The sequence below is a fragment of the Sciurus vulgaris genome (genome assembly GCF_902686455.1).
Source record: "Sciurus vulgaris genome assembly, chromosome: 3".
Taxonomy (NCBI): Eukaryota; Metazoa; Chordata; class Mammalia; order Rodentia; family Sciuridae; genus Sciurus; species Sciurus vulgaris.
Genome location: NC_136463.1, coordinates 15,727,715 through 15,742,399, shown reverse-complemented (window position 1 = coordinate 15,742,399; position 14,685 = coordinate 15,727,715). Strand labels below are relative to the sequence as shown.

The 14,685-nt window shown below is 34.1% G+C and overlaps 1 protein-coding gene across 12 annotated transcripts in view; it reads left to right on the top strand.

Annotated features, from left to right (window-relative positions):
- Positions 1-14,685, top strand: part of TANC2 (tetratricopeptide repeat, ankyrin repeat and coiled-coil containing 2) — a 554,326-nt gene that overhangs the window by 332,206 nt on the left and 207,435 nt on the right. For all 12 annotated transcript variants that reach the window (XM_079134934.1, XM_079134933.1, XM_079134942.1 and 9 more), the window contains one exon: positions 8,014-8,277. In XM_079134934.1, coding sequence (XP_078991060.1) covers positions 8,014-8,277 — 264 coding nt within the window. The remainder of the gene's footprint in view (positions 1-8,013; positions 8,278-14,685) is intronic.

Here is a 14,685-nt window from a genome sequence, read left to right as displayed (position 1 = left end):
TTTTTTTTTTCATTATTTAAATGTGAAGAAAAAAAACCTGAAAGTATAGTTTCTACTCTCCAAAAATTGTACCATCTAGTGAATGGGGACATGGTATATCTGCAAAAGAGCTAAATAACAATGTAAGATAGTAAATGATCAAGACCACAAATAAATTGTTACCTGGCTACTTACTAGCTATGTAACAGTGAGCAAGATGCCTAATCTTGCCAAGCATCCATAAGTACCACAAAAAATAAAGTACTGAATAAAAATGAATTCATTATCATTACTAATATTATTAATGGTTATGGTGTAGTAGGAGAAAAAGGAATTTGGTTTAATTCACATCTGAGTTTTTTCTGGGTGTCATGTCTTTCCTAGTTATCCAAAAACTTGGGTGTTAGGCCCCTGAGAATTTTTCAGTTCCTGATTTTTCTTATTTGTTCTCTCTGTTCTTCCTTTTGAAAGAATTTTACTTTCTGGGTTTCAGAAACTGATTTCCTTCCATTCTTGAATTTGCCACCACCTGCTTTATCCTTAGTTGCTTGTACTCTTAAGTCAAGCCAAAATATAGGAAAATAGTTTTCTCCACTTTAATTTTATTAACTGTCTCCCCACAGTGAGCACATGTTGTCTATTTTTAAGGCTTATACAACTAATCACTAAGCGAGAGACAGAGGGTAATAAATATGGGAACTCAGCTTCTAAAATCCTTAGATTTCCAAAGGTATTCTGCGATATTTCTAATTTACTTTTTAAGGAATCATATGACCTATTGTCTCATTTCATCTTTAAGTTCACTTAGGTCTCTTCTTCCATAACCTTTTATGTTTTTTTTTTTTATAATATATCACAAGAAAATAAACTTGATAAAGCTTTTCAACTCCCCCACACCAGAGGGCTCGAGCACACAGAAACCTGTGCTGCCCAACAGACCTGTTGACTCCTGGACCCTTCACTGTGTGCATAGTGCTCTGCCTGTTTTATTAAACAGGAATGTGAAAAAAAATACTATATCATGCAGCAATGGATGATCTGAATAAAGTAAATTTATGTTCCTACCTAGAGAAAGATGGGAAATTTTTATTTTTTATTTATTTTTATCTTTTTTCTTTTTTCTTTTTTTATTTAAACAAATGGGGTATACCTTGTTTCTCTGTACATGAAGTAGAGGCATACCATTTGTGTAATCATACATTTACATAGGGTAATGGTGTTTGATTCATTGTTATTTCCCTCCCCACAACCCTCCCACCCCTCTTTTCCCTCTATATGGTCCCTTCTTCCTCCATTCTTGCCTCCCTCCCACCCCCCATTATGTATCATCATCTGCTTATCAGTGAAATCATTTGTCCTTTGGGTGTTTGAGATTGGCTTATCTCACTTAGCATGATATTCACCAATTTCATCCATTTGCCTGCAAATGCCATAATTTTATCGTTCTTTATGGCTGAGTAATATTCCATTGTATATATATATATACACCACAGTTTCTTTATCCATTCATCAATTAAAGGATATCTAGATTGGTTCCACAATCTGGCTATTGTGAATTGAGCAGCTATGAACATTGATGTAGCTGCATCACTCTAGTATGCTGATTTTAAGTTCTTTGGGTATAGGCCAAGGAGTGGGATAGCTGAGTCAAATGGTGGTTCCATTCCAAGTTTGCTAAGGAATCTCCACACTGCTTTCCAGAGTGGCTACACTAATTTGCAACCCCACCAACAATGTAAGAGTATACCATTTTCCCCACATCCTCGCCAACACCTATTGTTGCTTGTATTCTTGATAATTGCCATTCTAATTAGGGTGAGATGGAATCTTACGGTAGTTTTGATTTGCATTTCTCTTATTACTAGAGATGTTGAACATTTTTTCATATATCTGTTGATTGCTTGTACATCTTCTTCTGTGAAGTGTTTGTTCATTTCTTTAGCCCATTTGTTGATTGGGTTATTTGTATTCTTGGTGTAGAGTTTTTTGAGTTCTTTATATATTCTGGAAATTAGTGCTCTATCTGAAGTATGAGTGGCACAGATATTCTCCCACTCTGTAGGCTCTCTCTTCGCATTGCTGATAGTTTCCTTTGCTGAGAGAAAGCTATTGAGTTTGAATCTATCCCAGTTGTTGATTCTTGCTTTTATTTCTTGTGCTATGGGAGTCCTGTTAAGGAAGTCTGATCCTAAGCCAACAAGGTGAAGATTTGGACCTACTTTTTCTTCTATAGGATGCAAGGTCTCTGGTCTGATTCTGAGGTCCTTGATCCATTGTGAGTTGAGTTTTGTGCAGGGTGAGAGATAGGGGTTTAGTTTCATTTTGTTGCATATGGATTTCCATTTTTCCCAGCACCATTTGTTGAAGAGGCTATCTTTTCTCCATTGCATATTTTTGGAACCTTTGTCTAGTATGAGAAAATTGTATTTATTTGGGTTTGTGTCTGTGTCCTCTATTCTGTACCATTGCTCAACCTGTCTATTTTGGTACCAATACCATGCCGTTTTTGTTACTATTGCTTTGTAGTATAGTTGAAGTTCTGGTATTGTGATACCCCCGCTGCATTCTTCCTGCTAAGGATTGCTTTAGCGATTCTGGGTTTCTTATTCTTCCAGATGAATTTCATGATTGCTTGCTCTATTTCTGTGAGGTACATCATTGGAATTTTAATTGGAATTGCATTGAATCTGTATAGCACTTTTGGTAGTATGGCCATTTTGACAATATTAATTCTGCCTATCCAAGAACATGGGAGATCTTTCCATCTTCTAAGGTTTTCTTTAATTTCTTTCTTTAATGTTCTGCAGTTCTCATTGTAGAGGTCTTTCCCCTCTTTTGTGAGATTCATTCCCAAGTATTTTATTTTTTTCAAGGCTATTGAGAATGGGGTATTTTTCCTAACTTCTCTTTCTGAGGATTCATCACTTACGTATTAAAATGCATTAGGTTTATGAGCATTGAATTTATATCCTGCTACTTTACTGAATTCACTTATGAGTTCTAAAAGTTTTCTGGTGGAATTTCCCATTTCCTCTAAATATATAATCATGTCATGAGCAAATAGAGATAGTTTGAGTTTTTCTTTTCCTATTCGTATCCCTTTAATTTTTTTGGTCTGTCTAATTGCTCTGGCTAGAGTTTCAAGGACAATGTTGAATAGAAGTAGTGAAAGAGGGCATCCCTGCCTTGTTCAAGTTTTTAGGGGGAATGCTTTCAGTTTTTCACCATTTAGAATGATATTGGCCATGGGCTTAGCGTCGATGGCCTTTACAATGTTAAGGAATGTTCCCACTATCCCTATTTTTTCTAGTGTTTTGAGCATGAAGGGGTGCTGTATTTATCAAATGCTTTCTCTTCATCTATCAAAATAATCATGTGATTCTTGACTTTAAATCTATTGATATGGTGAATTACACTTATTTGATTTCCAGATGTTGACCCAACCTTGCATCCCTGGGATAAAACCCACTTGATTATGGTGCACTATCTTTTTAATATATTTTTGTATGCAATTTGCTAAAATTTTGTTGAGAACTTTTGTGTCAATGTTCATTAAGGATATTGGTCTGAAATTTTCTTTCCTCGATGTGTCTCTGTCTGGCTTAGGTATCAGGGTGATATTGGCTTCATAGAATGAGTTTGGAAGGGTTCCCTCCTCTTCTATTTCATGGAATACTTTTAAGGAGTATTGGAATGAGCTGTTCTTTAAAGGTTTTGTAGAACTCAGCTGAGAACCCATCTGGTCCCAGACTTTTCTTTGTTGGTAGGATTTGATGATTTCTTCTATTTCATCACTTGAAATTGATTTATTTAAGTTGTGTATGTCCTCCTCGTTCAGTTTAGGTAATTCATATGTCTCTAGAAGCCTTTTGATGTCTTCGAGGTTTTCTATTTTGTTGGAGTATAGATTTTCAAAATAACTTCTAATTATGTTCTGTATTTCACTTGTGTCTGTCGTGATATTTCCTTGTTCATTCCAAATTTTAGTAATTTGAATTTTCTCTCTCCTTTTCTTTGTTAGTGTGGCTAAGGGTTTATCAATTTTGTTTATTTTTTCAAAGAACCAACTTTTTATTTTGTCAATTTTTTCAATTGTTTCTTTTGTTTCAATTTCATTGATTTCAGCTCTGATTTTAACTATTTTCTGTCTTCTACTACTTTTGGTGTTGCTCTGTTCTTTTTCTAGGGCTTTGAGCTGTAGTGTTAGGTTGTTTATTTGTTGATTTTTTTTCTTCTTTTATTGAATGCACTCCATGAAATAAATTTTCCTCTAAGTACTGCTTTCATAGTGTCCCAGAGATTTTGTTATGATTTATCTTTGTTCTCGTTTACCTCTAAGAATTTTTTTATTTCCCCCTGATGTCTTCTGTTATCCATTCATCATTCAATAGCGTATTATTTAATTTCCAGGTATTGGAGTAGTTTCTGTTTTTTATTCTGTCATTTGTTTCTAATTTCAATCCATTATGATCTGATAGAATACAAGATAGTATCTCTGTCTTCTTGTATTTGCTAACAGTAACTTTGTGGCATGTTATATGGTCTATTTTAGAGAAGGATCCATGTGCTGCTGAGAAGAAAGTGTATTCGCTCTTTGTTGGATGGTATATTCTATAAATGTCCATTAAGTCCAAATTATTGATTGTGTTACTAAGATCTATGGTTTCTTTGCTCAATTTTTGATTGGAAGATCTGTCCAGTGAGGAGAGAGGTTTGTCACCTAGTATTATTGTGTTGTGGTCTGTTTGATTCCTGGAATTGAGAAGGATTTGTTTGACGTACATGGATGAGCCACTGTTTGGGGCATAGATATTTATGATTGTTATGTCTTGCTGATTTATGCTTCCCTTAAGCAGTATGTAATGTCCTTCTTTATCCCTTCTGACTAACTTTGGCTTGAAGTCCACATTATCTGATATGAGGATAGCTTTTTTGCTGAGTCCATGTGTGTGGTATATTTTTTCCCATCCTTTCACCTTTAGTCAGTGGGTATCTCTTTCTATGAGATGAGTCTCTTGCAGGCAGCATATTGTTGGATCTTTCTTTTTAATCCAGTCTGCCAGTCTATGTCTTTTGATTGATGAGTTCAGGCCATTAACATTCAGAGTTATTATTGAGATATGATTTGTATTCCCGGTCTTTTGGCTTATTTTTCTTTTTTGACACAACTTGGTTTCTCCTTTATTTGGCTATTCCTTTAGGCTAGTTCCTCCCTCTCTTGATTTACATCATTGTTTTTCATCTCTTCCTCATGGAATATTTTGCTGAGAATGTTCTGTAGTGCTGGCTTTCTTTGTGTAAATTCTTTTAGCTTTTGTTTATCATGGAAGGATTTTATTTTCGTCGTCAAATCTGAAGGTAAATTTTGCTGGGTATAAGATTCTTAGTTGGCATCCATTTTGTTTCAGGACTTGAAAAATGTTGTTCCAGGCCCTTCTAGCTTTTAGGGTCTGGATTGAAAAATCTGCTGATATCTGTATTGGTTTGCCCCTGAATGTAATTTGATTCTTTTCTCACAGCCTTTAAAATTCTGTCTTTATTTTGTATGTTAGGTATTTTCATTATAATGTTCCTTGGTGTGGGTCTGTTGTAATTTTGTATATTTGGAGTCCTATAAGCCTCTTGTACTTGATCTTCCATTTCATTCTTCAGATTTGGGAAATTTTCTGATATTATTTCGTTGAATAGATTGTTCATTCCTTTGGTTTGTTTCTCTAAGCCTTCCTCAATCCCAGTAATTCTTAAATTTGGTCTTTTCATGATATCCCATAATTCTTTTTTTTTTTAACTTTAATTTCCCCTTTTTATTTTTATTTATTTTTTTAAATTTATTTTTATTGTAAATAAAATGGGATACATGTTGTTTCTCTATTTGTACATGGAGTAAAGGCATATCATTTGTGTAATCATACATTTACATAGGGCAATGTTGTTTGAGTCTGTTATTTTTTCCCTACCCCCACCCCTCCCACCCCTCTTTTCCCTCTGCACAGTCCCTCCTTCCTCCATTCTTAACCCCTCCCACCCCCATTATGTGTCATCATCCGCTTATCAGTGAGATCATTCTTCCTTAGTTTTTTTGAGATTGGCCTATGTCACTTAGCATGATATTCTCCAATTTCATCCATTTGCCTGCAAATGCCATAATTTTATTCTTCTTCATGGCTGAGTAATATTCCATTATATATATATATATATATATATATATATATATATATATATATTACAGTTTCTTTATCCATTCATCAATTGAAGGCCATCTAGGTTGATTCCACAATCTGGCTATTGTGAATTGAGCAGCTATGAATACTGATGTAGCTGCATCACTCTAGTATGCTGATTTGAAGTCCTTTGGGTATAGGCTGAGAGGTGGGATAGCTGGGTCAAATGGTGGTTCCATTCCAAGCTTTCTGAGGAATCTCCACACTGCTTTCCAGAGTGGCTGCACTAATTTGCAACCTCACCAGCAATGTATGAGTGTACCTTTTTCCCCACATCCTCGCCAACACCTATTGTTGCTTATATTCTTGATAATCACCATTCTAATTGGGGTGCGATGAAATCTTAGGGTAGTTTTGATTTGCATTTCTCTTATTACTAGAAAAGTTGAACATTTTTTCATACATCTGTTGATTGCTTGTACATCTTCTTCTGTGAAGTGTCTGTTCATTTCCTTAGCCCATTTGTTGATTGGATTATTTGTATTCTTGGTGTAGAGTTTTTTGAGGTTCTGTCTTTCAGGTGTTCTATCCTATTGGTGATGCTTTCTATGGAGTTTTTAATTTGGTTTATTGTTTCCTTCATTTCAAGGATTTCTGTTTGTTTGTTTGTTTTTTTTTTCAGTATCTCTAACTCTTTATTGTATTGAAATGATCTTTTGCTTCCCGCAATTGCTCTTTTAACTGTCGATTGGTGCAAATCTTTTTTTCTTTAGTTTTATGTGGTGCTGGGGATTGAACCCATTGCCTCACATGTGCTAAGCAAACACTCTACCGCTGAGCCACAACCCCAGCCCGCCTTTTATGTTTTGTGACGACAAAATTAGACTTACTTTTAAAAAAGAAATTTAGAAAAAAAGAAAAAATAAAGCAGACCCAAAAATAAAAAAGAAATTTAGATTTTCCTTTGCAGTTCTTTTTCTTCTCTTGTGACTGCAAAACCCAGAACTCCATTTAAAATTTACAAAGAGAAAAACCTCACTAAAAAGGATTATGGATATTACCTCATGAGTGTAGATCTTTCCTTTGGCAATAGGTACATTTGAAATGTAAAAGAAGAAAATGAACTAACTATAAAAACTCCTGGGATGCCATCTTTTATTCTTTTATAATTATTCCTATTTTTTTATAATGTGGATTTTAATGTTTTTAATCCTTTTATTTACAAAGCTGATGAAAATGTTACTATTCCTGTACAAGTATTGGTAAGATTAGATAAAGTTCTAGAAGACCTTCCAGTTTTTTATTCTTTAACAGCTATTCAGAAATGATGTATTAAGAATTTCAATACAGAGAGGAGCTATACAAGAAGGACTTGTATTGCTTCCTTATTTGGGAAGATTTTTTTCTGCTTTAATAGTTTCTACTTAGGTACGGTTTTTTTTATTCTAATTCTTTGTTACATTTAAAGGACCAGGAAATAAACTTAAGTGGGGGGATGAATGGGATAACAAGAATATAGAAATCGTTTAAGGGCCTCTGTAACTCTCCAGCAATCTGTGAAATTTATACATAAATTCCCTTTTGATGAAATCCTAAAAATTTTAGCACTGATAGGTCTTAGTTCTAGGTCCTTTAGCACTGTTGTATGAATTTGCTTAGTTCATTTAAATAGAGTTGTTGACTATGTATGACTATATGTTGACTATATATGTGGTTTTGATTATTTAAACTTCATGATAGAGGTGAAATGATCATCAGTAACTTAAAAGTAATGTTATTAATGTTCTAATTATCTATTCATAAATTGCAATAGTTACAAACAGATGAATCTCTACTTTCTTTTCTTTTTTAATTAATTTTACTCTCTTTCCAGCTACATTGACAAGCTATTCTGAAAACATGGAACGCACAAAATATGTTGGAGAAAGCAGTAAAGAATTAGGATCTGGAGGAAACCTAAAACCTTGGCAGACTCAAAAATCCAGCATGGACTCCTGTCTATATCGAGTAGATGAAAACATGACTGCTTCTACCTATAGTCTGAATAAGATCCCAGAGAGAAATTTGGAAACAGTTTTATCTCAGTCAGTACAGTCTATTCCTTTGTATCTTATGCCACGGCCAAACTCAGTAGCAGGTAAGGTGTTTTCTTTTGTTTTTAAATAACCATTTTACTGGGGTACATACTGAAGTGCAAATAAATCTTCTTCTAACAACATTTAAATTTTCTACTAATCTTCATTAAACCATTCTTTATGCTTCAGTAATATACATCTGTTTATTTTTTTGAACTTGGGGGAAGGTTCATCTTTCTCAAGTGATTGTTTAGTTCTGCTCCTATAATATGCAAAAACACACATAATATCAGAAACAACCTATCAGATACGTCATCAAACTAATAAATTCTTTTTCCTCACATCAGACTGTTTGAAAGAATTTTAGTTGAGTTTTTAGTTTTTCCTCAAATAATCACCAGGTATCTCTATTTCTAGAGAACAACTCACACCACTAGCATATGCGGTTGTAAAAGAATGATACAAAAGGTTAAGTGACCAAAATGTGGAGTCATTTATTCTTTAGCAGCTACTCAGAAGTGCTGTCAAGGGATACTTTTAATACAGTTAAGTTCCTATTTAATATTTCAAACCAGGCAATTTTGTGGAAAGAGACATTATGACACTGTCAAATGTGTCACTATCTGAACTTTGTCCAGACTACAAAATAAAAGTTATGTTTTTCTTTCTTAACTTTCTTGATGAATGCCTGGGTAGATTTATCTAACTGATGTAGAATAATAAAAACTTACTGTAGTCAAAAGCTCTTATTTCCCAGATACAATTGTTACTCAGATGATAGAGTGATACATAGTGATTGTCCTTCCCAGTTCCCAATTACTGCCTATTCTAAATCATTATTTTTTGTTTTTACTTCTGGGAGATATCAGGTGTCATTATGGGAGAATGGCTCATCTGGAAGACCAGTAACTGCAGGAAATTTCTTATTAATTCTTTATGATTATTTACTTTTAAATTGTAACAGTACATTTCCTCTCCTAGGTCCTTCCTAGGACCTAGGAGATATGCTGATCCCCAACTACCATGTCATATTAGAATCCTCGAATTCTCTAATTTGCCAGAAATTGTATTTTTCCAGAAGGAAAAGCATATAAATCCTAGCTTATATGTAAATGGGAAAATACAGCTACTCAATTTTAAAGTATATCCCAGTTTACTTCCTAACTAAGCTACAAAGATTTCTAATGAAATTCTGGCTCAATTATTTGAGAAAGGCATTGAACACTGTATAGGAGACAGAGATAAAAGCTGTAATTCATTAAGTTGAGCTACACAATCAGTTTCAATGAATTATAATCAGGGCTGTGCATCTCAATCAGTTAACAACATTAGCATTCTGCACTACCCCCTTTTCCTTAGTGCTTCCCAGTGTATTTTTTTCTATATGCCCTAGAACCATTTTTCAGTGTATTATTAATCAAGAACCTTCTCATTTGGTTAAAACCTATTCAGTCCTTCCTTAGGTTTCTCAGCCCAAGCATACCTCACAATTGTTCTCCTCTATATTTGCCAATCACTCCCTCTCTTGTATCTTGTGCCTTCGAGGCAATACCAGAATTGAGAGACCTGTGGGAAGAGAACAAACCAAGCCTTAGCGAATTTATTATTTTAATCGTAGTCTTGAAAAGCTGTTAGAACTACGTATAACTAACCATGAGTCAGTGATAAGCCATGAGGCACCCACCAGTCCTCCATCTGCCTGGCTACCTTTCTAGACTGAACTCATATGCTCCCTCCTTCATGAAACTTTCCCCAAGTCATCATCCCCCTACTCTCCCAGCCACAAGTAATTGCTTCATCCTCTAGTTTCTCCCAATCCAACGTATATTTTTTTCTTTTTGTGTTAACAACAGCTGTTGTGTATATGTGTTAGTCTAACCACTAGATATGAACTTTTGGAGATCAGGAACTGACAGTACTTCAGAAGATGCTTCATAATTATTGGTGGAATGAACTCATTAATGAATGAACCAACCAATATGTGTAATCAGCTTTAAACAAAAGTAACAATGTAATTAGTAAATCCAATTCCTTTTCATTCTACCAAAGAGTATATTCATCTTGTAGGAGAGATTACAGGGGAAAAAAATCAAGGTACCTTCATTTAAAGAAAGCACTATCTACGTGAGATGGTAATAGAGACTAGTCATAAAACAGTTTGGAACTTAATTTTAATATCTCAATATTTCATTTCTTTCCAAGTCACAACCTGTGGTTCTCTATAATATAGGGAATGTACAGACAGCATTTATCATTATTTGTTAACAATTGGCAACAATTTTTTAATGATCGACCAGAAGCCTTTTTATGTTGAATAAAATAAAATTACTAGAAATGTAATTGTGTTGAAAGGAAAAGAAAAAACTTTATTTTTCCTCTAAAACAGTAGTCAGGAAACAAGCACAAATGGGCCAAATGTGATCCACCCTGTTTTTGTAAATACATTTTTATTTCGGCATAGCCACACTCATTTATTTATTTATTTTTTAACTTCTGGCTGCTTTGGTATTCCAACAAGAGTTCAGTAGTTGCAAGGAAACCATCTGGCCCACAAAGCCTGAATTATTTACTGTTTTGGCCTTTCCTGGAAAAGGAAAGTTGCAACCTCCCTCCTTAAACCTTATGCCAGCATTCTTATTGTTTTGCCCAGATGGCCCCTCAACTAAATATCTCATCTCTACATCTCATAGTGCTAGATGTACATAGGAAGAGAAGCTATTTTAGATTTTATATAAAAGTTTTTTATGAATTTCACATGACTACATTAATTTCATGGAGAATCAGAAATTTGTAAGGTATTCCATGAGAGGGACATTGCTACTCAACTATACTGATATTAGATAATGAGGACTTTGGAAGGATTTGAAAGAGTAAAAAATGAACCTCTTAAGTTTTGTTTTGCTCTTCAGTTTTGTTAGTTCTTAAGATTTTATAATGTGCATTTAGCTAGAATGTCATAATCAACATAGTACATGGATGGTGTACAGTAATCTGTGTAAGTCCAGAGCCTTCGTTCTAGAACTTAAGGATTCTCATTATGGCAGTGGAGAAGTCTCTTAATGGGTTTATTCTAATCTTCTCATTCTCTTTTTAGTTTACTGAAGGAAGTATAAAGTATTTTTCTCTTCTTGAGCAGAAATATCTGTAAGTTATTTATCATTTCATTCTATAAAGATGCTAACCTTAAGGTTTACAAAGTTATGTCCAGGTCTCATTTACTGATTAGCCGGATACACTTTTCCCTGCAGTATCTCTAAAATTTTTTGACGGGATTGCTTTTCAGAGATTGGCATATGACAGCTGCCAGAAGTATCAATAATTTATCAATTATTTCTCTAATCTTCAATAAATATTAAAGAAAAATTATATGCAGTTATATTGCAATGAGTGAAATCCAAGTTTCTGTACTGGGTATTTTAATCACCCGATAAAGATATCATTTGGCATGTATTTAAAAAAAAACACTTCACAAAGCAAACAACATTCAGGCAAAGAGCACAGTACATTCTTGGGTCGTAAGGTTTTAATTTATTTAGAATTTATTTAGAATTTAATCTTAACTGATGTTCTAGTTAGTTCCTGTTATGGTTAGATATGTAGTGTCCCCCAAAAGCTCATGTGGGAGATAATGCAAGAAGGTTTAGAAATGAAACAACTGGGTTATGATAGTCTTAACCCAATCAGTAAATTAATCCCCTGATAGGAATTAACTGGTAACTGAAAGCAGGTAGGGTGTGGCTGGAAGAGGTGGGTCATTGGGGGCATGCCTTTGGGTGCTCTCTTTGTTTCCTGGTGTGATGTTTGGAGCTACTTCCTTCTGCCACACTCTTATGCTCCAGTGTTCTGCTCACCTAGAGCCCGGCAGAATGAAGCCAAACTTCTGAAACCGGGAGCCCCCACATAAATTTTGCCTCCTCTAAAATTGTTCTTGTCAGATCTTTCAGTCATAGCACAAAAAAGCTGACTAAATCAGACTGAAATTTTTTAAATTGTGATCAAATTTTAAGGACTTTTCATCCAGTTTGTAAATTTTTCCTACTTTTAAACTACCTCTCTAGATATATTTTTGTTAACTGTCATTTAGTAACTTTACTACTTATAGGCATGAACCTATATAGTTGTGGCTACAATTGTGTTTCACTTGTTTTTTTGGTTTTGTTTGTTTTGGTACTAGGGATTGAACCCAGGGGTGCTTAACCACTGAGCCACATCGCCAGCCTGTTTTATTTTTTATTTTGATACTGTCTTACTAAGTTGCTCAGGGCCTCACTAAATTGCTGAGTCTGACTTTGAACTTGCACTCATCCTGTCTTAGCCTCTGGAAGCACTGGTATTATGGGGCATGCACTGTGTGCCCATCTCAGTTAAGTTTTTGCATATCCACCGGAGTAGTGATTGAACCAGGTAACAGGGAAATTATATGAGGAAATTCTAATTGACATCCATTATTATTTATAGTATACTCAACTGTAATGTAATAAATCCTATATAATATAGCAATTTATAAAGTACTCTAGGAATACAAAGGAGGTAGCAGTGCACAGGGGAATGGAATATAGAGGAATAGAACACATTGCAGAAAGTACAATTAAGAGTTTACCCAGAAGGCAAATGGGAAAGAGAAAGGAATTACAAAGAAGATAAAGAACTTGGCACATTTTAGTATTTCTGCATGACTAGAAACTGGAGTTTAAAAGATGACATTGAAAGTGATACCAAGGACCTATACTCTGATGATAAGAACTGGCATTTTTATCTTATTGGTAGTAAAGAATACTTGAGAGGGTTTAGTTGTAGCTGTATTATCAAATTTACAGTTTAGAAAAATGACAGTAAATATCCATCAACATAGAAGAAATTGGAGAAGAAAAGCCTGAAGTTAGGAAGACTAGGTAGTGAATAGTTTCTTCTGTTTCGGAAAATTACAGGTAACGAATTACCTAATTGAAGGCTATGTTAATATGAGTAGAGAAAGTGGCTTGAAAGAGTTTCTACTTTTCTATCTTAAAATGTAACATTTATTAGTTATTTTTTTAAATACAGAGAGGTCAAAGAAGACAAAGCAGAAAATGAGCCTTTGCCCAGAGGTCCCTTATATATTCTAGGAATTAAAGATTCATATGTGTTATAATTTTTTTTCTGATTTACATATTATATACTTCCAAAATTAAAGAAAAGGGAATAGCCAGTCTTCTCTGTCCACTACCTCTCTACATATAGCTACATTTGGTTATATGTAAGAGATGTGAGATCAGAAAATCAACAGGATTTATATGAGATAAATTAAAGCATATATTCTAAAAAAACATACATAAATGAACACACCAGCTTTATTTATAATAGCCTAAAACTGCAAACATCCCAAATGCTCATCATCAGGTGAATGAATATACAAATTATAGTATATCTGTACAATGGAATAATACTCAGCAATAAAAGGCAAAAGACTATTAATACAGCAGTAACGCAAATCTTAGTTATGCTGAGTGAAAGAAGCCATTAAAAAAAAAACACATACAATATGATTCCATTTATATAAAATCCTAAAAAGTACAAACTAATTTATAGAGTCCTCTCTTCTGTTTCAAACATCTACATGTACAAATATCACCTAGCCATTTTCATGTTGGCCTGTGGGAACTATTGTTCAGGTTAACTGGCATGAGTGTTGATCCTCTGGCTACCTCTAAATACCTGTCATCTCTGACTAAGAAATTTCATGTCTTCTTCTAGTATCCAGGCTTTTTAGTTTACAAGTAGGATGATATACCTGATATACCGGATCTTTCACAGTTCTTGACAATGAGATGCCACTCTACCCAGACCCACACAATTAAAAGAAATGACATTGACAAGCATTGACAGGGATATGATGCAATTGAAACTATCATATATTGATAATGGGAGTATGTTAATAAATTGGTGCTAGCACTTTGAAAAGCTGTTTGGCAAGATCTGTTAAAGATGTAGCTATATTACATGTTAGGTAAAACCTAGCAATTCCACTCACATAGAATGCCCATGAAAAGTAAGTCTTTATGTTCAGATGTAAGAATGTTTGTATCAGTTTTATTACTAATACCCAAAAACCTAAAAACCTCCCAAATATCCATCAGTAGTAGAGTTGATAAATAAATTGTATATAGCAGTGAAAAAGAATGTATTGCTGTTAACAGATAACATTGAATATAAGAATTCAGATTCAAAAAATTGTAGACTTTATGCAGTATGTATATTTATATAAAAATTAAGAAAAACAGTCACAATCCTATGATGATAGAATCAAAGTAGCAGTTACCTTTGGTGGGACTGTTGACTTAAAGGAGCTTTTTATATCTTGATCCAAATGGTGGTCATGTGGTACGTACATATATAAAAATTGAGTTATACACTTAAGATTTGTATACTTTATGTAAATCATACTGCAACTTTAAAAAAAGATAAAATGTATTTTGACTTCTTTCAAAATT